The sequence below is a fragment of the Falco biarmicus genome, chromosome 4 (assembly GCF_023638135.1).
Source record: "Falco biarmicus isolate bFalBia1 chromosome 4, bFalBia1.pri, whole genome shotgun sequence".
Lineage (NCBI taxonomy): Eukaryota > Metazoa > Chordata > Aves > Falconiformes > Falconidae > Falco > Falco biarmicus.
The window spans coordinates 15566137-15592238 of NC_079291.1; the positions used below are offsets into that span (position 1 = coordinate 15566137).

Below are 26102 nucleotides of genomic sequence, written 5' to 3' on the forward strand. Positions count from 1 at the left end.
GTCAGAGTAAAATTTAGTCCTCAGAGCCACAGCTCAGAGCCACACCCCACACTGTCAGTTCTGTTTCTGAGCCAGCATAACAAGGGGTATTGGATGTAGTGTTCACAGACTTCCCTCAAGTCATGGAGGGCAAGGAATGCCTTCCAGGGATTTTAATTATCAGGTTCCCATTCTGTTCCTGCATTTGCCAGCGTGAATGAAAAGCAACTGCCAAAGTCTGAACCTGACTGAGATTGGGACATTTGCATTGTCAATAAAGTTGCTAGCAGGTGTTTTACAACCCAGAAGCACCATCATTATTCAAAGTTTGTGTGTGTCCGTGTGCATGCATGTGTGTGTGTGTGTTCAGGTTTCAAGAAGGGGGATGCCAAAATCAAGTGAAGTGGTTAACAATCAGGCCTCCAAAGCAGTTCAATTTACAAACCACCTTTTTATTCCCCTCAAAGGCTGTATGGCACCATTTGCCTAAGAGTAAGACTCTCTTTCCCCCAAGAAAGCAGGTTATAAGGAGTGACACAACAAATTTTGTTGTTCGGGTGAAGTCAAAGCAAAGCAAGGTTACAGTTAGAAAATAAAATCTCTAAGCCCAGCTCAAGCTTTCTTCCCAGCTCTAAAGACATCATCGACCTGCAAAACTGCTGGGCTTTCCTCCAGTAGTAAGTTACGTACGGACCCAACACCGGCTTTAGCAGTAGTGTGTTTTCTCTGCTCAAGAAGCCTGGGCATCATCCCAGATACTTGAAATCGCTCCATGTGCACCCAGCTCCCAATCCTTCACAGCTTCTGACAGACGGCCAGTGAGTGAGCACTCCTGGGATGCCGATGGAAGTGGACTCGCCCCCAGGGACCAGGCTGTGCTGGATCGACACTCCTGGCGGTGACATACTCGGGCTCCATCATCCAGCAAGCAAGAGGGCTGGGCTTCCCTGCCTTAGACATTCTGTGCAGCAGAACCCTGCCTGTTGCTTCCACGGCTGCTCCTGTTGATGCTGGCTGGAGTTTGTAAACCCAAATTTAATCTCACTAGCACTTCATTCCCACGCATTTGGCCTCAGTTTCTGGAGTCAGCCAGTCCTTAGCACTGCTGGGTGACCATGCACAGACTTACTTTTTTAATGCCTCCCAGATTTCTTCATGGCTGTCTTCTTCAGAGTCCCCATGACCCACGCAGACCTCTAAGGCTTTGGCAGGCTCAGCCCAGCCTGAGTGAAGCTGAGGCAGACACTGAGGCTGGCCTCCTTTTCCCTGCACTCTTCCCATGTGTTCCCAAACTGACAGCTCTGCTCCCTGCAGTAAATACTGTCGCCTGCTATCATTGCCGGAAAGCTCGTTGCCCAACTTGCCTGCAGACAGAAAGGGGCCTGTATAATAAAATAAGGAGGAAAAATCAGCAACAAGGGCATGGTGTGACACTGATTATAGGGAGTAATGATAGCAGAGGCATCTGCGCTGGAATTCAGGACACTGCCTCTCCACTGCCAGGCTCTGGCCCTTCCAGAGGGATACACCCCAGGACCACATGAAGCGACTCACAGCACTGGGACTGAAGCGCTTGCCTTCTGCAGAGCCTCCTCCGCTTCTCACTACCTTTTAGTAACCAGAAGTTTGTGGGCAGTAAAAATACAATTGGGTTATGCATACACACCATCCAGAAGATACACCAAGTGCTATTTTAGGGGATGTCTTGGATTAGTCACAGAGGTGGCATGAGAACAAGCAAATACAATTTCTCTTCTTAGGGATTCAAGCTACTGCCTCAGGAAGACTTACAAACAGCCCTCAGAAACCCAGGACTGGACAAACACAAAAACTAGATGATGCTTATTTTAGTTCTAACCCAGAATGAAGGGCACCAACTGGGCTTGAAGTGCACCATTATTAATATTAATATCATTATTATCATTATTGCTACTACTATTACTAATGCAGAGAGAGAATGCAGGTGGTACCCAACATTGCTCACATATTAGAGAAGCTAAGTGCTGTCCTGCATTACCTCTTGGAATTTTAGGTTTTCCAAGGGAACTAGCTTAGCCCTAGGTGAAAATTTAGCAGCAGGGCTGATGGAGCAACAGTTCCTCCAGCTGGCACCTTTCCCTTCCCACCCCCACTGCTTGGTGCAGGGCTGAAGCACTAGACCACCCAACACGATAGCAGTCGCGTGGTGATAGCAGTGCCCTTTGCACACCTCGGTTGGGCACCCCTGCCAGCACAAGGGGGAACCTGGCATGAGGTAACATTGGAAGATGCTCTTTGGAAAGGTCAAATAGGAGATTTATGGTTTGCAGAATTAAACCTCAAACCATGGGTGGCTCACATCTAGGTTCTATCGTATCTGTACCCCAACAGTCTGCCAGGGAAAGAGGGCTCCAAAAAGAGGTCTTAGTTTATCTCCCCTGTGTAAGCAAATACATGGCTATGTATAAACAAGTGTCCCAGCAATGACTAGGTGTGTTTCAGAACTGTTTGGTGTTTTTAGGAATTTAAAAAACTAGTCACCCATGAAAGGCCTTTTCCATACCCTCCAATAAGCTACTCAGAGCTTTGTCATTTCTGTTCCATGAAGGAGCTATCTAACCCAAAGGCATGGCGGTCCCGTACAGGTTTTGCCATTGCAAGGATTTCACAGAAGATGGCTGATATTCACTTACTAGGTTTATTTGCCACCCACAAAATTTTCAGCATTCTCTGTTATGATATAAGCAAGCACAATTCTTTTACTGCAGATTAGAAATGGCTGCATAGAAGGATTTTGGAGTAAATATTTGTACCATTTGTTCATGCCTTTTTTGGGAATACTGGAGATTCACTTTTTATGTAACTTTTCCTTCTGGATCTTTGCAGTTTATCTCTTTTAGAGATCTGAGGACACTGCAAGATACAGGCACATCTGTTTCCTGAACCCAGACTTACAGGCAGTGACAGCTTGCTCTGTCTAATTGTATGTGTGAGTTTGTGGGCAGTAAAAATACAATTGGGTTATGCATACACACATACACACAGAATATTTCTATTGGTGGCTTAAGCTAAAGCCTTACATCAAACCACCAAAGGTATCGAAATCACAATTCTGCAGGCTCACCTCACATGTGATTTCAGCAGAATTTTACATCTTGCCTTATGGGTTGCTCTTGGTTGCATTTTTCTAAAGGAAAATTGTGAGTAAACTACAGAAGACAAGGGCTTGATTAGCTTTTGGAATCTGGTGCCAAATTTTCAGCAGTCTGAGTCAAAACAGGAAAAGAGGAGAGATGAAGATGATTTTTCGTCATGCTTGCTATTACGACTTAGAGATGGGATGCTCAGGGCTGTGTCATAGCACAAGCACTTCAGCACATGGTGCAAGTTAAACGGCACAGAGCGGTGTGGGTAACTGCCTGCCAAGTTATCAGATCATCAGAATAAATGCATAGCTGTGGTGTGAAGCATGCTGCATAAGGCTGCAGCGTTCTGTACCCTGCCATATCCCAGCAAAAAGCCATGCTTGTCTCCGCATAAAACAGCTCAGTCCACATGTAATGCCTGCAACAATTAACTTTTACATGTTAATTACTTTTCTGTCATCAATCTACTTCATTACAGCCCATTGCTCTGATTTTCATTGCTCAAGACTTAGTAAGCCAGATCCTCCTCTTTTTGTGGTTGAGGAGAAGGTAAGCACCACGTCTTGACCGCTTAGAGCACATATCAGGCAAGGAGTCCTGGGGGTGTGTGTTACTGCTTCAGCATTGCTGCCTCCGGTGAGAGATAAAAATGAGCAGAAGTTCATGTGAAACATCATTGTATGATGTTTTCAGCGACTAAACCTCAAAAGGTCTGCAAAACGCTTCCAGGCAAGTTACAGATGGGTGACCATACCAACACCTCAGAGAGATGCTGAGCTGTTCAGTATCATTTCCTGAGGAACATTGGACTGCAAGAGGGAAATTCCCATAACAACATGAATGCGATTGATTAGATATCTTTCTGACCAGGCATTTCACACCAACCTGAGAATCCCAAACAATTTTTTATGCTAAAGGACAGGAGCAGCAAACCAGCATAAAAATATATTGCTTTTAAAATGCTTCATTTCCATTATATGTGGATTTTTCTAGAGGAATTCCATTGCATGGAATTCCATGCATAAGCTTACACCACTGGGACCAGAATCTGCCTGCTCCCCCCATAAGGAGGGCCCATTAAGACATCTTAATGTGACAGCATTGTGAGGGGCCTAAATATTAATAATTCCTTATTAGCAGCATTTTGAAGCCTTCCAAAGACCTGAAAGAAGAGCAGAGCTGCCTGGAGCTGCACAGGAAACCAAACTCATGGTCCTGTCCTGTCTTAAAATTTGTTCCTTCTCCCTAGTAAAGTGTTCATGTTCTTACTTAAAGGCATCTACAGGCAAATTGCTCTCTGCCCAGTCTAATGGACCAATTTCTGTGAATATAAATCTTGGGCTCACTTTTCTGACAACACAGGGCATTTCAGTGTAAGAATATTTTTTTTTTGAGTCATACAGTTTATTCTTTATATGAAAACAGTGTATGAAGAGGCACAGCAACCTTACCACAGATGTCAGCAGCTTATCCATACAGACCTTTCCAGAAGACAGTCTTCTTTCCACAGTCAGCTGAAGGGCAATAACAGACCCAAACTGTAATGAAGAAAAGCGAAGACTGAAAAACATCTATTCTGTGGGCTTCTGTGTTTAGCATCTGCAAAAGAACGTTGTTTTTCTAACAGCTGCTTTTTGCAAAAGGCTTTTACTGCAGACAAGATGCAAACTTTATTTTTTAACAGCTTTTAATGAAGCAGTTTCAGTAGTACAACAGGCCATCTTAGGAAGAGAAAACATTTACTTTATTGTTTCTGTGCCCTGCTTCTCTCTCTTTACGCTGGTGACTGACACTCTACCAGCATGCAGGATGTGTACCACCATCCCACGCGCAGCAGCATAAACGCAGATCTTCCTGAGACATACAGCCACCGTTGTTTTCCCCTGCAAGAGGGTTATATCTGTAGATATATGAAGGAAGAGAGAGTTTGGTCTCTACTGCTGGTTCAGTAAGAAAAATGTAATGCAGAGAGTCAGTGGGGGGGGGTGCAGAAGCCACTGCTGATACCTGTGTGAAGTGTTGCTTTTCACCCAGGATGGGTGGCCACTGTTTGAAGTTCCTGGGTTTGAAAGGAGTGGCTGACCTTGCTTTCTGCGCTTCTCCATGCGCTGACCTTGATGCTGGAAGGAAGGCAGAGCCATTAGCCACTTTTCCACACTGTGGTATTTGCCAGCTAAGTAGCAAGTGAAAAGTAGTTCTTAAAATGGCACCTGGGGTGAAGCTGGGGGGAAAGGAAGGTACCTGAGCAGGGTATTCAAGCGTCTTGCACCTGATAGATCAATCAAGGCTAAATTCAAAAGCAGATGTTTAAAAACTAAAATAAATTAAGATATTAAGGCCTGAATTTTTAGCATCTAACACAAGACACTTGCATGAAGGCCCTATACGATCAATCTAGAACTCTTCATCGCTGGAAAGGAAAGGGAGAGCTATCTCCTCCTCCACCCACTGCCGAGGAAGCTCCCAGGAGCACTCTCCTCGTGGAGGACTCTCAGCTGAATGCTTGAGGCTAGGTGTTGGGAACAGAGGCCACGATTAGTAAACTCGGCTGTAGTATTCAGGCTTGAGTTTAGACAAAAACTCAGTCATAGGCCTCACTGCTCCAGTGATGGTGCAGCAGAAGTGTAGCTGCTGTGCAGGTATGATTCCTGCCTCCAGATGCTCTGCAATGTACATGGTGGTTACCTGCAGAAGAAGGAGCTGGAGGACTGGAAATAAGATAGTGGTAACCAGAAAGTACTGAAGCAAACACAGCTAGTAGAAGACAGCGGTCAGCATTTTCTAGCCTTCAAATCATGCGGTGAGTCACAGTCCAGCTTCCAGTGCACCAGCATCTCCCTTGCAGAGACCTTCATGGTCAGTGATGCTGAAACAAGAGGCCCATTCCCTGCTACAGTACCTCTTCATGCGGTGCCTTTCAGCTCTGTGGACCTGCCTGTATACGCTGTTGTGGAGAAGACCATGAGTTCATAAAGGCACCCTGTGAACTGCAGAGCCCGGTCTTGTCGACACCTGTCCTTCCAAACCCTCACTCCCACTGTGCTTTTTTCACGCATATTTAAAGCTTCCTTTCATGTAATTGGCAATTTCCCTTCCCTCCCTCCTACAGGTTAGGTTAAAAGGGGCAGGAGGTCCTTTTCTGTATTGATTTGTTTACCTGACCTTTCAGATACATGCAGAGAAGATCAGCAAAAAGACACTGGAAAAGGAGCAGAACAAAACCACAGTGCTTGCTCTCGTTTAAAGAAGTAAAAGACAAACATGACACTTAGCATTGAGTAGAAAATAAACTGTCCACTGAAGAAAAGAAAGAAGCTGCTGGTACAGAGAAGGGACTGTGAGGAGTACTACGTTGCGCTGCAACACCGACGGAGCAGGTTAAGGAAATGAAGAGTCAGCCTTCAGAGAGCAGTCATGATCTCAGAGGGTTTGGGTTTTTTTGTTTTTGGTTTTGGTTTTTTGTGTGGTTTTTTTTAAGCAATGTAATTTAAAAAAGATAAATCCTATTTCCAAATAAAAGGAAATCAGATAAATTATTTTTAATCCTTGACATTTACACCCTGCTATTAAGCCACTCCCCACCACAGTGCACTCACTGTGTGTGGTACCGTTATACGTGCTGTGGATTTGGTTAGACATAAAGCAGATGCCCTGATTGCTAAAGCTCCCCTGACATTTTCTAGTGAGTGCATCATGGTGGTTTGACCAAATTCTAAGCTGGGTAGTAACATTTCTTTTCTTGCTTAATTCCTCCCATGCATTCAAAAAGGCTTGATACTCATCTTCCCTCCCATATCTTGTAGCACTGCTTTGCCTTGCTGTATTCCACACTAAAAGCAGACATAGCACAGCAACAAACGAAGCAATTGTTACAAAGCTTTTACCAGCCTCACAGGGACATGGTGAGGATTAATTAATTGCTTATTCAGAGCTTTTATATCCTAAGATTAAAAATGGTATAATCATAATAAAAACAGATTCCTACATTACCAGAATCAGTTACTAAAATCCCCAGTAAAGACAATACAACTTTCCTACAAAAGAAAAATTCAGGACTGTATTCCAATCTCACCCCTGCTGGGAGACACAAGAAAATTAACCCAGACTAACTTTTACGGTCAGTAAGTTATATCTCATTAAAGACCTGTATAATGTTCTCTTTCATAATTACACTGAAACAAATTAGGACCATTTAAATTCAAAAAAGAAGAATTTAAGGAATCCATCCATTTATGTGGCATTGCTAATCCACTTTGAATTCACACATTTAGTTAATTCAGATTAAGTCTTCCTCAGTGACTCTGCATAAGCAAATCCTCACTCTGAAGCAACCACCTCCCATCACAGATAAGCAGCAGCAGCTTTCTTAAGTTCAGTAACCTTGTGGATTTATGCGGTTGCACATGGGTGGTAGTTTCTTCAAAGCCTCAGATCTCTGGGATTCAGATCTGAGCTCTAGAGAAGTGAGGGAACTGCACAGGAGATTCCTGTAGCCCCTCATTCGAAATGTGACCCGGGATGGCTCCAAACCACACTCCAGAGACAGTGACCCTCGAGGGCTGTCAAGCAGCCAAGAGCAGACAGGCTGCAGGTCCTTCAGTGCCGGTCCCTCCCACACCTCGCCTATCCCTGATGCTCAGAGGCAGCAGAAGTTGGTCTCTCCATGCAAAATTCACTCCTTTGCATGCGAAGTCCATCCTAAAGGAATCCTTCATGAAGCACTTGTGTTCACATGGTCAGAATAAGATTTAGGAACGAGATGTCAATGTCCAGTTTTTGTACCATGAATACCTGCCAGGTCTTCAGGACCTCACTGCAGCCATGACTTCATTGTTTCAGAGAAAGAAATACTCTGTCAAAGTTTCAAGCCCTCTGAAAGATGGCACTAATCCACTCCACTATTACCCTACTACCAGGGAGGTCTGCTGACAGACACCAGCACGAGGGCAAAGAGCCCACAAATGGGAAACTGAAGCAGAGTACCCTGACACGCAAAAAGCCAATGCTCAATTCAAAACAGCCAAAACAATCCTTTCCTTGTGCCCCGAGGCAGTGAAATTCTCTCTGAGAGTGACATTCTTTTAAAAGAAGAGTAATCAAATATAAATGCTTTTCAGCGCCGAAGCTGACGCCTGCACCCACGATGCGCAGGGACGAATGCATCTGTAAGAAAACGCCTTTGTTCCTTTTGGGCTCACATCGGGGCAATGTGCTGTAGATGGCTGCAGCTCCTCTAGCTGAATGTAAAGGCGGTGCCCTAAAAAAAAGAAACCAACATTGCTTTTGTGTACAGTTAAATCTGGCTTGCCACCAGGGATTCGTTTAAGATACAGGGGGTCCTGAGGCTACCTGCCACTGATGTATTTTGAAGTTAGGGCAGATCTATTCATTTCTAAACAAACCTTTACAAATATGTTAAGCCATGGGAGGTGTTTAGGAGATTACAGAGGGGTGTTCATTAGAGCCGCTCAGCGGTGAGGAACTGAAGCACCAATGCATTCTGCTGAGAGAGGAACAAACACACTGCTCAGAGCAGGCTTGCAGATACACACACCACTATAAAGTGTTCTTAGTGCAGAGTTGTGTCCTTTTCAGTTTCTTTGCTCTAGCTTTTTTTGTGCTTTTTTCCTTCCTTTACTCACCTTCATAATTCCCAGTTGCTCCTCTGCCTTTACCTCGCTGTTTTCCCTCTTTCCTTCTCCCCTCCAGCTGTGAGGCTGCTCTTCCTCCCAGGTCGGAGCAGTCCTAGCCGTACAACAACAGCCACTCTGAAACTTCCCTAGCTTTGTGGTCCGCTCTGGCTGGACCTGAACACTTTCAGACACACAGGCCCAGGTGCGTGTCAACCCACACACTACCTGTACTTTGCATCACTGACTAGTCACCCTAAAAGCACTATTTTTCTTCTCCCAAGACAGATAAACAGGTCCTGCAGGGTGATTCATCCCACTCTCATTGCCTGCTAGAGTGGTCTCACTTCCACTGGCTGTAGGTGCTATAGCTTGGGTGGTGCTCTTGAATCAGGCACTTTTATTAGATTTCCCTTTATTTAAGGGTAGCCAGGATGAATCTGGGCTTCACACCCTTCCAGTTTGCTGTACCCTTTGCAGTAGGCTTGAGGCTGATGTATTTTTTTTTTGCCAACTCAAGCTCAGGATAAATATAAAATCTGGATTCACTGAAGCTGTATACAAGTAGTCTGCACTGTGTTCAGTCCGTTTCTAACTCTGGAGATGCTCAAAGCCACTGTCAGCTGCACAAACAATCTATGAATTCATATTCTGTGCGTTTTTGAGGACAGGGAACAATTACTATACAATGCCGCACATGTATTATTCAAGCTCCTGAAGCCACCCAGCTGGCAAGACAACAAAAGAGCAAACGTTTTGCAATAAAGTTCATTTTAATTGAAAGACCAAAGAGTCACATGTGCCTCTCCTTTTAGCCTTAAGGACAGCAGTAAAACTAATGTCATTTTCAGATCCATTTCTATTAAAAAGGGGGCGAGGGTGGGCTTTGCCTTCTATCAGAGAGCCATATTCACTTCTAATGCCCATCTATGCTACTCAACCATTACACAGGGGAATCCATTTTGGTGAGACTATGTTGATGTATAATTTGCATGTTATGGATTATATGGCCTGTCACCTCAACTGTTAATCTAGATATTACTAAACACAATAAAGATCATGTTCTGCAAATTCAGTCCACATTCATGACAGCACTATACAGAATCAGTGCTGGGTGGGAAGCCCTTTGGTTTGTTATCCTTGGCATAAAAAATAGCTCAGCAAATAAATTAACTTAGATTCTCTGTCACAGAGAGAAGTGTACACATGGCTGTCTTCAGGGCAAACTCATGCACCAGGCTAGATGTCAGGATGGTGACATTTCTTTCTTTTTTCTTTCTTGGTTTAACAAATCATTATAGGCAGTTTTGCACAGTTCATGTCCATAGTTTTGCACAACTCAAGGCTGAAGTCCCAAAGTGACCAAAACCACTGGTACAGCCTGTTAGAAGCACACATATTTATGAGGACAAAGCCTGTGAGCTCAGAAAGAGAGACCCAGATGAAGCCAGCCTCTGGCTAACTAACTGCTGCATCCCTCGATGTGCAAACCCGTATGCTGTAAGCTTCATCCTTCCCATGCATTCTCCTGGAGTGACCTGCTGTTATTAATAGCCCGCTACCGTCAGGGTCCAGTGTGGCGTATCAGAGAAAAGGACTTTGCTCCCTTTTGGAATAGGCAGGCAGCTACAGCATTCCCTGCCCAGCTCCTCTGAGCTGCTCGCTATGCTGTACTCCATCCACGCAAGGGCAAATTTCATGGCCCCCTTCATTGGTTTAAAAGGGTGTGCAGCAGATGACTTAGGTAGAAATAAAATGTGGATTCACCATAGTGGGATGGTTGTAGTAGATACAGACTTCCATGCCTGCTGCAAATGGCTATTCTCCTGGGCAGCCGCGCTCCCTGGGAAACTGCTCTCCTGAAGCAAGGAAAGGGATATTCCCTGCAGGAATGAGCTCTGACTTCTTGCCAGGACAACAGGATCTGCTTGACTAGACAAAGTTTTTTTGCCCATACCCTATAGACAGCACTTCTGCTTTGCTGGGGACCTAAATCCTTTATTTAGGGCTGACCCTTGTTTGACCAAGTCAATAGTCCCACTATCTCCAGGTAGCACAGGATCAGGCTCTTAATCTTTCAACACATTCAGGAGCACAGAGGTCACTGAATTTCAGTCTTTTACTGAAATCTCTGGCTAGTGAACCACGGTTTGCTCTATCCTGAGATCCCTGTAGCACTTTATTTCAGATCTCAAAAAATGCTCACCAAATTGAAAGTTGCTCAGATTCCTTTTCACTTTCTTTTCTTTCTTTTTCAAAAGGTGGAAGTTTTGCTTTTTTGTTTGTTTCTTTCTTTTTTTTTAGCTTTGGAAATGGATTGTTTCTGCATAGCTAGTTGCAGCATTGGTTCCTCCCTTCTGTCATGCAGGGTTGATATAGATACTTTAATAATGCCCTAAGACTGCATCTGCCCTGTACCAGAAACCAATCTTTAGTTTTGTTCTGCAAAATATATATGCATTGCTCAATGTTTGCTGGCCTCTGGTCAAAGAAAGTAAAAAATGAGCACGAAAAATCTGAGAGATGGGAGAAAAGAGATCTTTTGGATGTGAAAACATCACTGCTAGCAATTTCAAAACCTCGCCACTTGCCCCAGCCCCTCCAAACCCTGTCCCACTCCTGCCTTCCAGGATATCATCAGTCCTGGAGGTGAGGAGAAGACAAACGAACGACAGATACTGAACTCTGGCTTCTGCAAACAGTCCAAGGACAATCTGCTCCTTTCCAGACCACTTGGGGGGAAAAAAATACCCTTCAATTTTTTAAGTGCACATTTTGTATTTAAAAGACCACACACAGTCCAGAGCTTTGAAATTATATTGTGGGATTCAAAAGGATATTTTCTGGCCATAATGATTTATGGTGCTGCATCAGAGTCCTCTTTGAAGGAATGAGGTGAAGCCGAGTGGCTTTGGCAGGAAGGGAAATGACCATCCAACGGTATGTTCAGACATCAGGTTTAAAACAAGTAAAGATGCAAGCATCACCACAGGATGTTGCAAAGATCAGAATTATAAAAAAGTTAAAAAATGGGATTAGACAAATTCGTGGAGACTGGGCCCACTGGCAGATATTAAACATGGGGATCTGGCTGCAGCCTCTGGCTTGTGAAGTTCCCGAATTCACTGATTGCCAGCAACTGCGAGGTTTTATAGAATGAAAATGTCTCTGCATGCCCTGTTGCTGTAGCCTTTCCACACGCAGCTGCCACCCACAAACAGGCGATGCGCTGGTGCAGCCCGGGGTCTCCTGCCACCGGGGGACACGCTGACTTGCCCTGCCCTGGGCTGTGGAGGCGAGTGCGGCTGGCTGGACAGGGGGGCCTCATCCACTGCACGTACAAAGCTGCTCAGTGGACACTAAACACAGAGCAGGTGGGAGGGAGTGCCCTGCGCTGTGCTCGCTCAGGAGCAGAGCAGGTCCATGAGTCCTAACGCAGCTCCCAGGAGGCTGAGAGCCACAAGAAAACGTTAGGTTTCCTGCAGGACTTCTGGCAAAAAATACACACACTCCCCCCATAAAGTCTCTAAGACTGAACACCATCATTGCAGCGTAGTCAGCAGGAGTCCCCTCTACAAATCCAAAATACAGCCCAGGACCGCGAGCTTGTGCAACAATATCCTCATTCACATGGGCGGACAAAAAGCATGGGGAGAGCCTCCGGGCTGGGGAAGCTGTGCTCAGTGGAGAGCCTTCCCCCAGGCTCTCCAGCGATGTCCCCAGGTCTCCACACCTCACCGAAGAACACCACAGACGTATTTTAAGAAGACATACAATTGAGATCAGACTTCAAAAATACCCACTAGCGTCTGTAAAACAGACACTCTGGCTGCGAGGAGCCCCCCAAGTGATGCAAAGTGCCCAGTGTTGGCGAAGACCCTGCCCCGGAGGTTACCTACCCAGGTGAGAAGGGGCACCTCCTCAAAGCCTAGCCCCCTTCTTCAGTGAACAGCGTTTGAAAATCTGGTTCTGGCTCAAAAAATCCACTGACCAATCTCTGCATTTTAATAACGTGGCAGCAGAGTCATCCTGCATTTTGAGAAGTTGTTTTTGTTCTTTTTTCAAGTAAATGTTCCTTCCCTAATACCTTATGCAAGCAGACATTAATGCCAGTCCTGTATAGCACCTGTAAGCCATCTGGAAGATGAATAGCTACACAGATGCGAGCAGCCTACCCTAAAGTTACGGCAATGAGAGATAATGATCCTGGCTGCAAAGGCAGAGCACTGTTCTCATCGCCATCTTTTTAAAGTCTTCTCTCAGCCATAACTTTTCTCCCAGCACTGTCACACGAAGCCTGGTCTCACTTCTCATGTTTACACAGGTGTAAACCCAGGAATATACTCATTACAGTTGGTAGTTGGGCTTTTCCTGCTTTCTCAAGCAGGTGAGCGGCATTTTACCAATTCAATGGCAGGGTCGCTTTGTTGGCTAGCAAAACAATGAAAGGGACTCGCTGGACTCTGGTGAGGCGGCGCTTTAGCCCACACATCTTCCAGCACCCAGCAGTAAATGTCACCACAGAGGGCAATGGCAGCAAACAGTCAGACGGTCCCCAAATCAGCATGTTAGTGTGTGCCAGTGGCAAACAGCTGGAGCACGGCCAGCCCTCTTACTCACCCCCTCCTTGATTGCTACAGCTTGTACCCAACTGTAAAAACACCAGGCACTGCTTACGTGTGAGGCGGCAGAGCCTTAAGAGAGGTGAGGTGCACCGAGGAAAAAAGCCGACGCCATGACTAAAAGAGGTGCTGGGGACCCCGGGGACATGGGTGCTGCGTGCCACCAGGCAGTTCAGCTCTCAGTTCTGCATGCCTTCCCGCACCACAGCAGCGGTAGGAGGCTTGGGAATCCTGCAACTTTTTTAATTAGATTGTGATGCACTGTAAGCTTTTGCTTTAACAGGTCTGGATGAGTTACCATGCACAATGATCTGCTCAAAAGTCACCCCGATATTAAAAATGACTGGAAAAAATACACCTAGAATTCATTTTAATGTGTATATTTAATGTGCAGGAAGAGGAAGGAAGCAGCCTTCCTGGGTAGCACAGGTCCTGGGAGTAGTAGGGGATGCTGCAGTGAGGCTTTAGCAGACGTTTGGGGAATCATCTATGGCTCCAATAGCCAGCCAGGCTTGATCGGGTTTGTCAGGAGGCCAGAAAGCACTGTACTGGTGCTTTTTTTTAAAATAACAACAAGGCCGGTAAGAGCTGGTAGGGCTGTCAGAGTAAGGCTGCTGGAAAGGCCGGGGTGGTCCCCAGTCTCATAAAATCTATCCCAATGGGAATAAGTAGGACTCATCTCACTATTCACGTTGCATCACAGAAGTCTGCCACAGGGAGGTTGTGGAGTCTCCTTCTCTGGAGACATTCAAAACCCACCTGGATGTGACTGTGTTCAACCTGCTTGAGAGAATCCTTTAGCAGGTTGGTGGACGAGATGACCTCTAGAGGTCCCTTCCAACCCTGACCCTTCTGTGACTGTGTTTCTGTGACCCAAGCCTGTTATGTGTATGCTGACTGTAATGGAAGCCTAAGGTCACTGCTGCAGAAATCTGGGACAGGGAAAACCTTCTTCAGGTGGGTAAGTCCCATCCAGTACTCCCTCTAACTTCTTTTGGCTTGAGCCTGCCATCCAAGCAGAACTCACACTCCCACAAGCAGGTGTTCTCAGCAGAGAGGGGATCCCAAACCCCATGCCAATTCACCCAAAGCACTGTACCCTAAACACAGGGAAGCGCTCTCCTGCACCCAGTGCTCCTCTAGCAAATCCTCTCCGTAGCACCAGCCAATTCCCCATCCTTCCACCAGGGAGGAGGTATGAGAGCAGGAGAGCAAGCACACAGCCAGGCTGTGATCATAATGCAAAGGAGGGACCAAAGAGCACTTTCTAAAAAGGGGGTTCCCAGCTACGTGCTAGCCGCCTGCCAGCCGTACTGAGTTGTGTAGTGGTGTGCCTAGCACTGCACCCCCAGAGACATAATTTGCAGAGGCTGCAAATAATGAAGAATATCTAAAAAAAAATAAATAAAATCTTATTAAAAATTTAGCTTTTTAAAAGGATTTCCTCAGTCATCCCATTTCACGTCTTTGACCACGGAGTAAAGGCAAGAGCCAGTTTCTTGTATATCTGCCACCACCACCACGATGACATCAGTAAATTCCCTGCAGGCTCTTTGTGAACTGCCTCTGTCTGCAGCTCCTGCACAGCACAAGCAGATCTTAACATACATCAGCAGATCCACTAGACCTCACTCCTGCTGTCAGCCCCAAGACATCACCTGCCATCCTCCTCCATCAACATCTACTTGCCTTTGCCACAAAACACCAGCCCGTATAACTCTGCAGGATGGATTTCTTTACTGGGAAGAGTCTGCCTCTCCACATGGTCTTTTCCCCTTGCCTTGCCAAGTAACAGACAAGTTCTCCAGGTGCCTCTGGCAGAGGGCAACCAGAGAAAGCAGCAAAGGAGCTGCTGAGCCAGTTCTTGGTCTGCTGCAAGCCCCAGAGGGATTTAGGGAGATGCACAAGATGAAGGAAAGCCTGTGCACTAATGGTCTCATGTGCTAGGACCAAAATAACTGCCTGCTCCTCTTGAACACAACTCCCACGTACCCGGCTTTAACAACATAGCACACACCTTTGCGGTAGTCATGAAGATGTGCTCTGACCTTGAAGCCAGGGCTCTTCCAGACCTGGACCTGCCACACCCGTTTGCAGGGAAGTGAAATGTGGGACCTTGCTAACCTTTCGTGCCTCTCCACTGCAGATTCAACAGAGACAGCGTGTGCAACACACCGAGCCAGATACCTGACCCCCTCCCCCCCGAGCACTCCACAGACACAACCCCAGAGAGACCTCCAGCTGAAAACACACAAGGAGGGGGATTAGCATGCCACAGATACCCCTTTTTTTTCCCTCACCATGCCTTTCCAACCTCTGTACATGACACGTACAGCTAATCATGATTGCTCCCTTTGATACTTAGTGATTTGCATCCTTTTGGTAATTATCCCATCACCTGCACAGAGCAGATAATTCAGTGGGCCTGCTGGTGCTGTTCAGCAGCCACATCCCCGGGTTATAAAGTGAAGTGCTGAGTGGAAAATTTTAATGACTAGGGGCTGGTGAAATCTTAAATTGATGGCAATATATGGTGAAGTCTCTTAAATAGTGTGAAATGCCCTTTTGGCTGGAAAAGGCTGGATGAACCTGTGGTTGATAAGTTGTTAAATTACATCCCATGGCTGACTGCTTGTCTTGGGAAGGTACCAAATGATAAGTGCGCAAATTATCGTTACAGCACAGAGTGAAACTATTTCCAGCAGAGATGATTTGATAAAAGAGAAGTTATTTATCATGATTAAAAATGGTACATTTGTACTTCTCCACATTGAACAGATCCTGAACTGGCAATCATCTTCTGCAAAGGTACCTGAGCCTGATTTAATGGTGGGGGGGTTTCTCATGGAGAAAGAAGATTTTAATATCTAAATTGCTGTGTTTCTCAGAATTATTTCCTTGTTCATTGCACGCAGCTTGATTTCAATTTTTTTCCACACCCTTTTGTCATATTTAACTTTTCCTAAAAAAACCCAAAGAAGCACTCTCTCAAAACCAAGGAGGAAACAGGCTGCTACGTGCAATGGTAGCGAACAGCTTTGCCTTCTACACCTTCATTTTGGGTGCCGCAGAGACAGGCAAGGCTTAAATTAATTTTCAGTGACTGGCTGCTCAGTGATGGAGGGAATTAGGTGGTAGAGTCAGTTTTGTTGGAAGAGACAGAATGACTTCGTTTAGCTACCATAGCTGGCAGCTAGCCACTAGCCACTGCCCAGTGACCTTTGAACCTCTCAGGAGATGATAGCTTATATAGCTTATATAGTTTATATAAGTTTATATATATATATATATATATATATATAATGAGCTTCCCATACAGCTCTACAGGGTACCAAAGCCATGCTGAGTAAGGTGAAGCTGGCAACATTCAGTGAGTTTAATGGATAAATGAAGGGTGTTACTGCGCAGTACCATTATTGCAGGATCCTTTAGCTCAGGTCAGTTAAATGAAACAGTTAGGTGGGACTACCTATAGAGAACTGTAACTACCACACGAGCTGGCGAGAGGCTTCGCTGGCACCGTTATACAGTAGCCCTTGCATGGGGAAGAGCCCGGTCATATTCCCAAACCATTCTCTTTCCCATTCTTTGAGGTCATAAGGGACTTGGCCATTTTTTCTTCCATGAAATGCATGCAAACTCCATCTCATGATAATGTTACACTTATAGTCCACCAAAGCAGCTAAACACATCTGGGCCAAATACAAGAATGACCGCTATGACTTCAGTGGGACTGCCTCACATGTGCAGAGTATGTGAAACCTAGTCTGCGGAACTAGAACCTCTTTCCAGTATTTCTTGAGGTCTTCTGAGGAAGATGTCATTGTTGACATTTTGGCATTAACTCACAACCCTGCTGTCTCCTATTAGTAAAGTAGAAGCTGGTTAGATTTGATTATCAAATCACCTAATCTAACTTTCCCTCTAGTATGGGCCAAGTGCTAATATGGGTGAGATATTTACCCTTCTGCAGTTCAGCTGAGCTCACCTGCATCTAACTACAGTGCCCCTTTCAACACAGCCTCAGCCTTGAACTGAAGTCTTCCAGAGAGATGATTCAGCACCAGTGTAGGCATTTCAAACAAAAGTACCTTTGAACAAAGGGAAAGAATTTCCATCCATAACTCTATGATGACAATGCTGCAGCACCTAGGGCACTAGTGCTTTCCAAAGCTCTATCTAGCACCATCCCCAAAGGGAAGAAAATGTCATCCTGCACTGGCATGATTCCTTCTGGTAAGATCCCCATCCAAGAACTTTGTGAAGTTTTTCTCCTCTTGTATTGGAGGAGGTGAAATGCTATTACAGATTACTCCATTTGGTATTTTTTCCTTTCTTTCTCTGTTTACTTATATTTCAAAAAATGCTATGCCCATGAAAGTTAAACATTCTTCGAGATTTTCTGATGCTCAGAACAGGTAAATCCCCAATAACAGTTTATTCACAGGGAGTGTATTCAACAAGACAAGCTTAAAAGAAGAGCCCTGGAATTCAAGATCAATTGGAGAACCACAACTTTTTTCTTTAAATCTGCATACTCACCAGCCAAACAAGCACAGGGCAGCAGTCGTATTTCATAACCAGGTTCTCACAGGGCTCCTCACGCTGCTCTGACAGGAGACAGCATGCAATATTTGTCTTCAGCTGCACCTCAGTATCAAACCCGGCTCCATCACGCCCCAGCAGACTTGTGTCTTCTTAAACCAGGGTCAAATTTGGCCAAGAATCTTCAGTGAGAGCAGCACATAGATAGCCCTGAGCAAAACTCAGTCCTGTCAAAATGTCTGGTTTTCCTCTCCATTAAAAAATCATGTCCCAGCATATAATCACGCAACTGGCAGAATGTGGATCTCCTGTAGCATGCAATTCATCAGAGACCTGCTTCTTCCATCTTGACCTCTTCTCTTTGGAGTGAAAGACCAGATCTCTCAGTTCACCCCTGGCACAACTGGGGGCTTGTGCAGGAGTGGGTCCTCATCACCAAGAGCCTTCTGTGCCACAGAGACCAAAGGATAAAGTGGTACCCAGGCCCTCGCTACCCTTACTGACATCACCTGAAAAGGGTCCAGATGCTTAGAGCAGGAATTGCCGAAGGGACATTTTTGGTGACTTCCCCGCTTTGCTGAAGCACAAATGCTTTAAGGCAAATTACCTTCCATGAGAAAAGTTCCATGAGAGAGAAAATACTGGGGTGCTGCCACAGACTTGATTAACTCCTGCTGTGTGACAAATCTTGTCGTGTAGTGGTGAAAAAAAAAGGTGGGTGAGCTCACCTATTCAGTGTACATCAAAAAAGGGCAAACTATATATTGCTAAATGGGGTGCTGAGCAGCCCTGCTTACCTTCTGCTAGGCCCTTGGGAAGGAAAACTCGGGGTCATCCACAGCTCTGGACAGGAGTCAATAACCCAATAACCTGGCTGCCCTTCCATTTCCCAGCTGGGCACCTCCTCATCCACCACCATCACCAAGTTGGAAGGGAGGAATGAAAACAAATGGAAAAACTCAGAAACTGCTCAAAAATTGGAATTCTCCTCCTACAACTGACTTCATTAACCAGCACTTTAACAGAGTCCGGATTCCTTACAAAGACATGACAGTCTTGGATATATTAAAATAAGTCCAGCTGTTCGATTCCTAACAGTGCTTAGAAAACTCACCCAGGTCCAGCTGAGCAAAACACTCTCCTACTTGTTCAGCTTGAGGTACGCTTAGAGGAATGGGGCTGGATTAAAGCAAGTGTTTAAAATAACACATATGAACAATTGGTTTGCTAATTCGGGCTTTTAAAGTTGAAAAGATCCTTTTACAAACTCAGGGAGGACATAACAATTCTGATTTCCAACGGCATCACTAAGTGTAATTGCTGTCAGATATTTATGAATGGTGAATATAGGTGCAGCAGGTAACCTAGATCTTCACTGACTCAAACTATACACCATGAGTAGTAGTTTCAGCCCTCATGCGCTAATAAAAAATCCCATGCTCCATTTGTTTCTGCTCCCCTGTGTCTCCCTTGTAGTAACCCAGGGCAGTGATGGAAAGCAAGCTAATACTCACCCCAGTTTCCTAGGATTCCTTTACAAGACCCTAGAGTAACAGGGCAAGCTCTTAGCGGCATTCCTCATTAGTTATTTGTCCCCACGGGGGATGAAATGAATTTTCATCCTCTTGACTTACAGAGCTGGAGAGCAAGGGCCTTGATCTCTGCTTGGGCATCTGCAGTGCTACCTGCAGCAGAGGGAATGCCACAAAGCCAGAAAGCAGTGGGAATGCAACAGTACATCCTAAAATGGATTAAGAAAGATCATAATGCATCAGAACAAGGGTTTGTCTAGCCCAGTAGCCTCTCGGACAGTGGTCAGAAGCAGATGTTTAGAAAGAACAGAAACAGGGTTTCTGAACAATGACCTTTCCCTGATACGCTCTCTCAGCTTCTGCCTGTCAGCAGTTTAGGCACTTTCTGGGTCTCAGGTTGTATTTTAGTTATCAGTAGATTCATCCTCCCCATTTCTACTCAAAACACAGCAATCTGAGCAGTTTCTGTCATATTTGAGTTACCAGCATGAAAAACTGAGGACTTACTTGTTCCACTATTTCAGGGAATCCAAAAGGACCAAGTTTGCAGGCTGATGTAGCTGATCAGGAATGAAACAAACAAAAGATGCTTATCACTTATCCTGTCAATTTGTTTCCTCTCCATCCTACCAAAGGACCTTTGCTGAGCAGCCACTCATGCTGTTGCCTATGTTCCTCCAAGCCTCTTCCTTCCCCTACAGTGTCTGCTTGCAAGTTCCTGAGGGTAGAGAGCAATGTAGTTGTACTCCGAGGGGTCTAACAAGCTCCTGGTAACTGGAAAATATATTTACTGATAGCCCTGTCTAGTCTATGCTATTAAAGTATGCACAGCTGGCTAAAACTCACCCATATTCTGCTCGGCAATTCACTTGAGATGGTTGACAACCAGCACGTAAATGACAAAGTTACTTTGTTGTAGAGGAAAAGCATGTGGGTACTTAAGATATTGATGAACTGGACTATAAGCGGATTATCACAACGCTATGAGTAGAGACTAATTTCCCAGTAGAAAAAGCCTTTTGAAATACAAGACAAAATGTCAATCCATTTACTAGTCACACATATTTAAAACATTTCTCTTATTTTGCTCCCTGTTACCGACTCTCGGCCTTCAAACAACATGGAACTGAAAAGAATGTCCAGCATTTAAACACCACATAACTTTCAGATGATCTGGATCTCAGAATTTGGAATTTTGGAATTTGGTGGAAAGGTAAACAGTTCATACAGTTCCACAGTCCATCCAAATCCCCTCTGGACTCTAAAAACATAAACACAAAGATTTTCCTTGGAGATGACTGCTTTGGGGCCGGAGGATTTCTCCTGTGGACTGACAGAGTAATCCAGGACCTTCTAGCTATACCTTGAGGGTCTCTGCCAGCCCCTTGTTTTATTTATTTATCCCAGCCACCTGCAAAATTCCCTTTGATTTTTGTGTGACAAAGAGAACATACAGTATGAAACTCTTACTGGAGGGACACCAGTACTTTCAGTTAAAATACAATGGCCAAAAGAAAAAAGAAAACACAACTGGAAGGAAGCCATGGAGAAGCCCTACGCATATTGTAAACACACAGAAGTCTCTCTAAGAAGAGATCTCTTGTTAATGCTTAGTGGAGAACTTGGATGATCTGTCTCTTTGTTGTGCAGATCACAGCTCACCCTCGGCGAATCACCCAAGCTGTGGATTCAGCAGCTCTTAGGGCACATGAGCCCAGTGCCATGCTGTCCGTGAGGCTACGCGTTTGCCTCTCAGACCGGGCTCTACCTTTCCCAAAGCCCTGCTGCTGGGCAAAGAAAATGCCAGGGTCTGAGGGCATGGAGAGCACACAGCTCTGTCATGTCTAACTGCAGTCTCTGCCTGGGGGGAAGGAGACCTGGGAGAACATTCCTGGTGTTAGGACTGGTTCTGTGTTTTAGCAATCCTTATGTTGCCAGGTTCACCGAACTTGGCTGGAACAATACACAGGTTGCCTGTCTAGACATCAATCCATTTCTGGGGTAAAAAAAAAAAAAAAAAAAAAAAAAAAAAAGAGAGAGAAAAAAAAAAGAGGGGGAGAGAGAAGAACGACATTCTTTTAAGCCATTTTCATATCCCAGATCTTCAAACAATGCAATTTCACAGCTGATTTCAGGTCTGGATTTGGTTTTGCCGACAAAAGCAGATATATGATTTTTAAAGCCATGTAAAGGGTCCCACTGAGGCAAAACTCAAACTCCCATGCCTGGCTGCCATCCCAGAGGATTGGGCCCGCCAGCGGAGCAGGTGGTGAGTGGGTCACCCGCGCCTGTGTGACAAACTGTGATAATTGGATTGTTTGGGGAGCGGGGGAGGGATGCGACCGCTGTGTACAAACCTCAGAAGGGAATTAAAAGCAAGCCTGCATCCTGCTTAATAGTGCTCTATAAAAATGCAAAGTGGCTAATGATAAGCAAAGGAAGTTCCATTAAGCCATGCGCCTGGCGCGAAGGGGCATCATTGACCCCGCAAAGGATATTTGCTGGGAACAGTCAGGCAGCAGAAACAGGTGCAGAAATAAAAGCAAACCAACGGCTCGTTTTAAACTCCCAGTCTGCAATGTTAATGAACACGAGGGCCATGGAGAGCCTAAGAGACTAAAGTGGCCAGAGCGTAATTTTTTGTACCCATTAAAGTCACAGGCACGCTCAAAACCCCAGGAAAATCAGGAGATGGCTTGCCTAGCGCTGGCTGTCCATCAGTCCTGCACAGCGGTGCGCCACACTGAGAGCTAGCCGAGGTTATTCGGGGTGGGGTGGGATGGAGGGCAAGGAAGGAGCACGGGGAAAAAGTTCCTCTCAGCCCCAAGCACCCACCAAGCTGCAATGCGGTCAGTGGGGAAAGCACCTCTCGTTGGGCCGATAATGAGCTGTCCTCATTATAAGATTAGATGCCAGAGTGAACAACACCCTCTTAATAATGCACACATCACTATGACAACCATGGAGTTTGATACCCGAGGACAACTTTATTGTGCTTGTGAAATTTCCCTATTTTAAAAACACTATTTATAGTTATCAGACATAGATTCGCCATATCCACCCTCCTCCTCGTCTCTTCGCCTTCCTTGTTTCCAAGGCAGGATCGGCCAAAGTGTTTATGCGCCACTCCTAAGGTTAGCAAACTGCTGTCAAGTAGCAGCGCCAGAGTCTGCTGACACAATTATCCTGCTAGCCCATACATAATTAGTAAAGCTAAGCCCAAACTATATTAATACCAGGATTAATTACGGTGGAAGCATAAACAAGGATATTAATGCTATGAAAGTAGCAGTACGGATATTTGACAGCCCATATGCTTGTCTGTAGGACCACTAGGGATTGTGTTGAATCGGGAGCTGTGCGGTGCCCTGACTGTAATGAGAAATGAGAAAACTGCTGAAAAATTGATGCCGCCTGCAGATTGCACAATCCGCTGAACAGCAGGGGGTCGGCTTCTTACATCTCCCACTCTCGGTACAATATGCTAATTTCTGCATGCATACGAGTGTAAAAGGAAAGAAGAAAAGATTTCACAAAAGGAAAAAAATGCAAATGACAACCACAAAGATCACTGCAGAGAAATCCATGAGCTTTATATGGATTAACTGTGTTGGAGCTAGTGCTTGTCTGAGTTTAACCCTTTCTGTCCTAGACCCTTTGGCAGGTCCTTTTTGTGGTGCAGAGGAATACTTGCAGCTCCTTTGTGGGAAGGGAGGGAGGGAGGGGAGGGCAGCGGGGAGCTGAAAGGATGGAAAGGATCTTTTTTGCTCTCTTCCATGCCTGCACTCCTCTTGCTTTAACACTGACAAGGAGGCAAGGGTCTGGAAGGGGGGAGTAAAGAGATTGAGAGGCGAGTTGAGAAAAGGAGGCTAACCAAATGTTGATAGTATTTGAGAGGAGACCAGTACAGCCCAGGCAGGTCCAGCTTTAACTGGGGGGAGGGGACGACGACTAGCAACAGACCCTCTCAAGTCCTGCAAGAGCTCCTCTAACTCCCTGCGCCCCCCCTCAGAGCTTGACTTTGCAGCCTGTGGCCAGCAAGGTCCTCCTAATAACATGCTACAACATCCTTATCAAGACAACTACCCCATGATTATTTTCTAGCCCTGATTCACCACCTCTTCCTCCCAGGCAAAAGAAGCAGATGTGCTGGCTTGATGACAAGCCCATCACTTTGCTGGAGACAGCCGACGCGCCGGTGGTCCTGTGGTTCCCCGGTGCGCCCAGAACGTGCACCACGCCTGCAGACAAGCGGGCTCCAGCAGCGCCCAGACAATCCTGCTGCCATTTGCATTTGCCTTGCTCCCAGAGAGAGCCTAACTCTGCCCTCCGCCTGTCCCCCTCTGCCACCCATGGCACCTGAGGGAATCACTTCCACTGCAGCTCCAGGGAGCAAACCAGCCCCTCTGCCTTGCACGTAGTGCTGCCAGTGTGGGATAAAACCCATGGGTGTCAAATCTCATATAGATAATGGAGGGGTACTTTGTCGATGCCTGGACCCTTCGGGTGCTGCCAGCGGGGGCCACCCACCTGACGGTTTATGCCCCTCTTGCAGCAGAACAGGAAGGCAAAGAGCCTCTCCTCCCCAGCCTGCAGGGGGGAAATACCTATGTTTCTGCAATAAGACAAATCAAAGCCTTAATTCTTCTCCAATAATTAAAGAGATTACTTGCTCTCTCTTTAGGAGCAGCAGGAGCAGCAGCAGGTGCTGTTATGCATGGTTCAATGTATGCATAATGCAGTTTCTGTATGCAATTGCTGTGTCCAAGCGTGAACAGAAACCTTAGGAAATATTTGTCATTAAAAAGCTGCCACTGGTCCTATGTAATACAGAAAGCGCTCAGCAGAAAGAAGTTGTTTGCTTGTTTTAAATACTTTTGGAAAGAATTTAGCACTTCTGGAAAAAATATTATGGCTCTGGCAGCCCAGAGCACAAAGACTGAAATGCCTGTCTCGTGCCCCGCAAGGAGAGAGATGTGCATCTTCGGAAGCCCCAAGCTGGACAGACACTTGCAGCGAACAGGAGAGGGGGCAGAGGAGAAAAATCTGAAGGCCATCCTTCCCCCTTATCTGAGGCAGAGACTGTGAGAAAGAAGGATGACAAATGTTTTGGGGTTTTTTGTGGCATAAATTTACCAGAGAAACTGGGACAACAACCGATGAACACCCTGCAGATTGGAGTACCTATGTGAATTTTCAACTCACAAGTGGAAAATATTTGTATTCCACTGGAAAGACTCCAATCACTTTCTCAGTGTCCTCGCATGCACTAACAATCTCCCCTCCTCCTCCTCCAAGCCTCTTTTACCCCCAGGACTACTTATATCAATTGCTGATTTTTAAGGGGTTTTTTCCCTGATTTGACTTAATTAATTTGATTTTAGCCTTTGTATCTGTGATTGCTTGTACATGCTCTTCTTCCCCTAAGTATTCTTCCCACCAATTGGTATCAAGTCTTTTCCCTGGTCTGATGTTGGAACCTGTACAAGCAGGTGAGTTCTCACCTGGGAGATCTTCACAGCGGATCCTTCTTCCCCTACAGTTGTATAATGCCTTCTAGATCCTGATTCAGAACATCACCTAACTCAGCAGGTCAGAACGGCTCTGACCCAGGTCAGACATGCAGTGATTGTATCCTGCCTGACACCTTCTGACTCCATAGCCATAGCAGTAATAGCAATAACAGATGAAGAAGAGCAGTTGGCAAACAACGAGGAACATGCTCAAATACTTCTGCTTGCAGCTGAACAGGGGCATTGTTACAAAGAACAGCCATTCCCCTAATATTTGTGCCAGAAAAGTCCCTTTAGGTAGATGTTCAAATAGCAAACAAATAAGTAAATGAAGAATGAGTTGTTGTTGAGCAGTAACCATTTGGAACATTTGAATGCAAATAATTCAACGAAAACAATGAATATTTGAAAACAACTTTTCTACTGTATTAGTTCAGCTCTGCCATTACAATAACCATCCTGAAGTTACACGGGAAGTCTAGGGGGGCACTAAAATTTCTTCTTTTTCTATCGCTCTGTTTGCACCAGCCTGACAGCCTAAGAAAAAAATGAATTATGAGCTTCAACCTTGTTGGAGTTAAAAGGTGTTTGGGGACAGGGGGAACCAGTGTGTTTATAGCAGAAAGGCTGTCCCCCTGCATGATAGAGTAGCACAAGAAGACACTGTTAGGAATATCACAGGAGGAAAACTCCACAACTCAGGTGAGAGAATGTCATGTTGGTAGTAATTCAGAGCTGCTATGTTTCAGGAACGAGCTGCCCACTCCTGAAACCCCTCTATCCAAAGCTATTAGCTGGAGCCAGCCAGCTGGAGAAAACGAGGAGAATAGGGAGAGCAGATAAAACCACCCCAGTCAAATGGGGCAAGTGAGAAGGCTGCTGGTCCAGGCACCCCTGCAGCAGCTGTGGGGCACACGGCCACACAAGGCACTGGCACCCAGGGGCACGCGGGTGCTGTGGGGGGTACAGCACACTGCCACATAGCATCGCCCAGGCAGCACGGCAGCGCCTGTGCCAAATTCTTCACAATTAGTCAAACTACGTCAGATTAAACCAGCTCATTAAAGTGGCCTCTTGGATTTATAATGAAGGCTTCTCCTTTATATAAGCTGGACTGGTACCCCTGGACTATACACACCTTTGATTTGAAACAGAA

At 45.6% G+C, this 26102-nt stretch overlaps 1 protein-coding gene across 5 annotated transcripts in view; it reads right to left on the minus strand.

The window, feature by feature from the left end:
• Positions 1–410: 410 nt before the first annotated feature.
• Positions 411–26102, minus strand: part of KIAA1143 (KIAA1143 ortholog) — a 67488-nt gene continuing 41796 nt past the window's right edge. The window contains exons 4-7 of one of the 5 annotated variants that reach the window (XR_008821327.1): positions 5112–5224; positions 4848–5004; positions 4586–4642; positions 411–1361 (exon numbers count right to left, since the gene is read on the minus strand). Coding sequence is in view for 4 of the 5 variants with exons in the window: in XM_056335384.1 (XP_056191359.1) it covers positions 4899–5004; positions 5112–5224 (219 nt within the window). In the remaining variant the exon portion in view is untranslated. The other 4 variants (XM_056335385.1, XM_056335384.1, XM_056335390.1 and 1 more) reach the window with 4 other exon arrangements.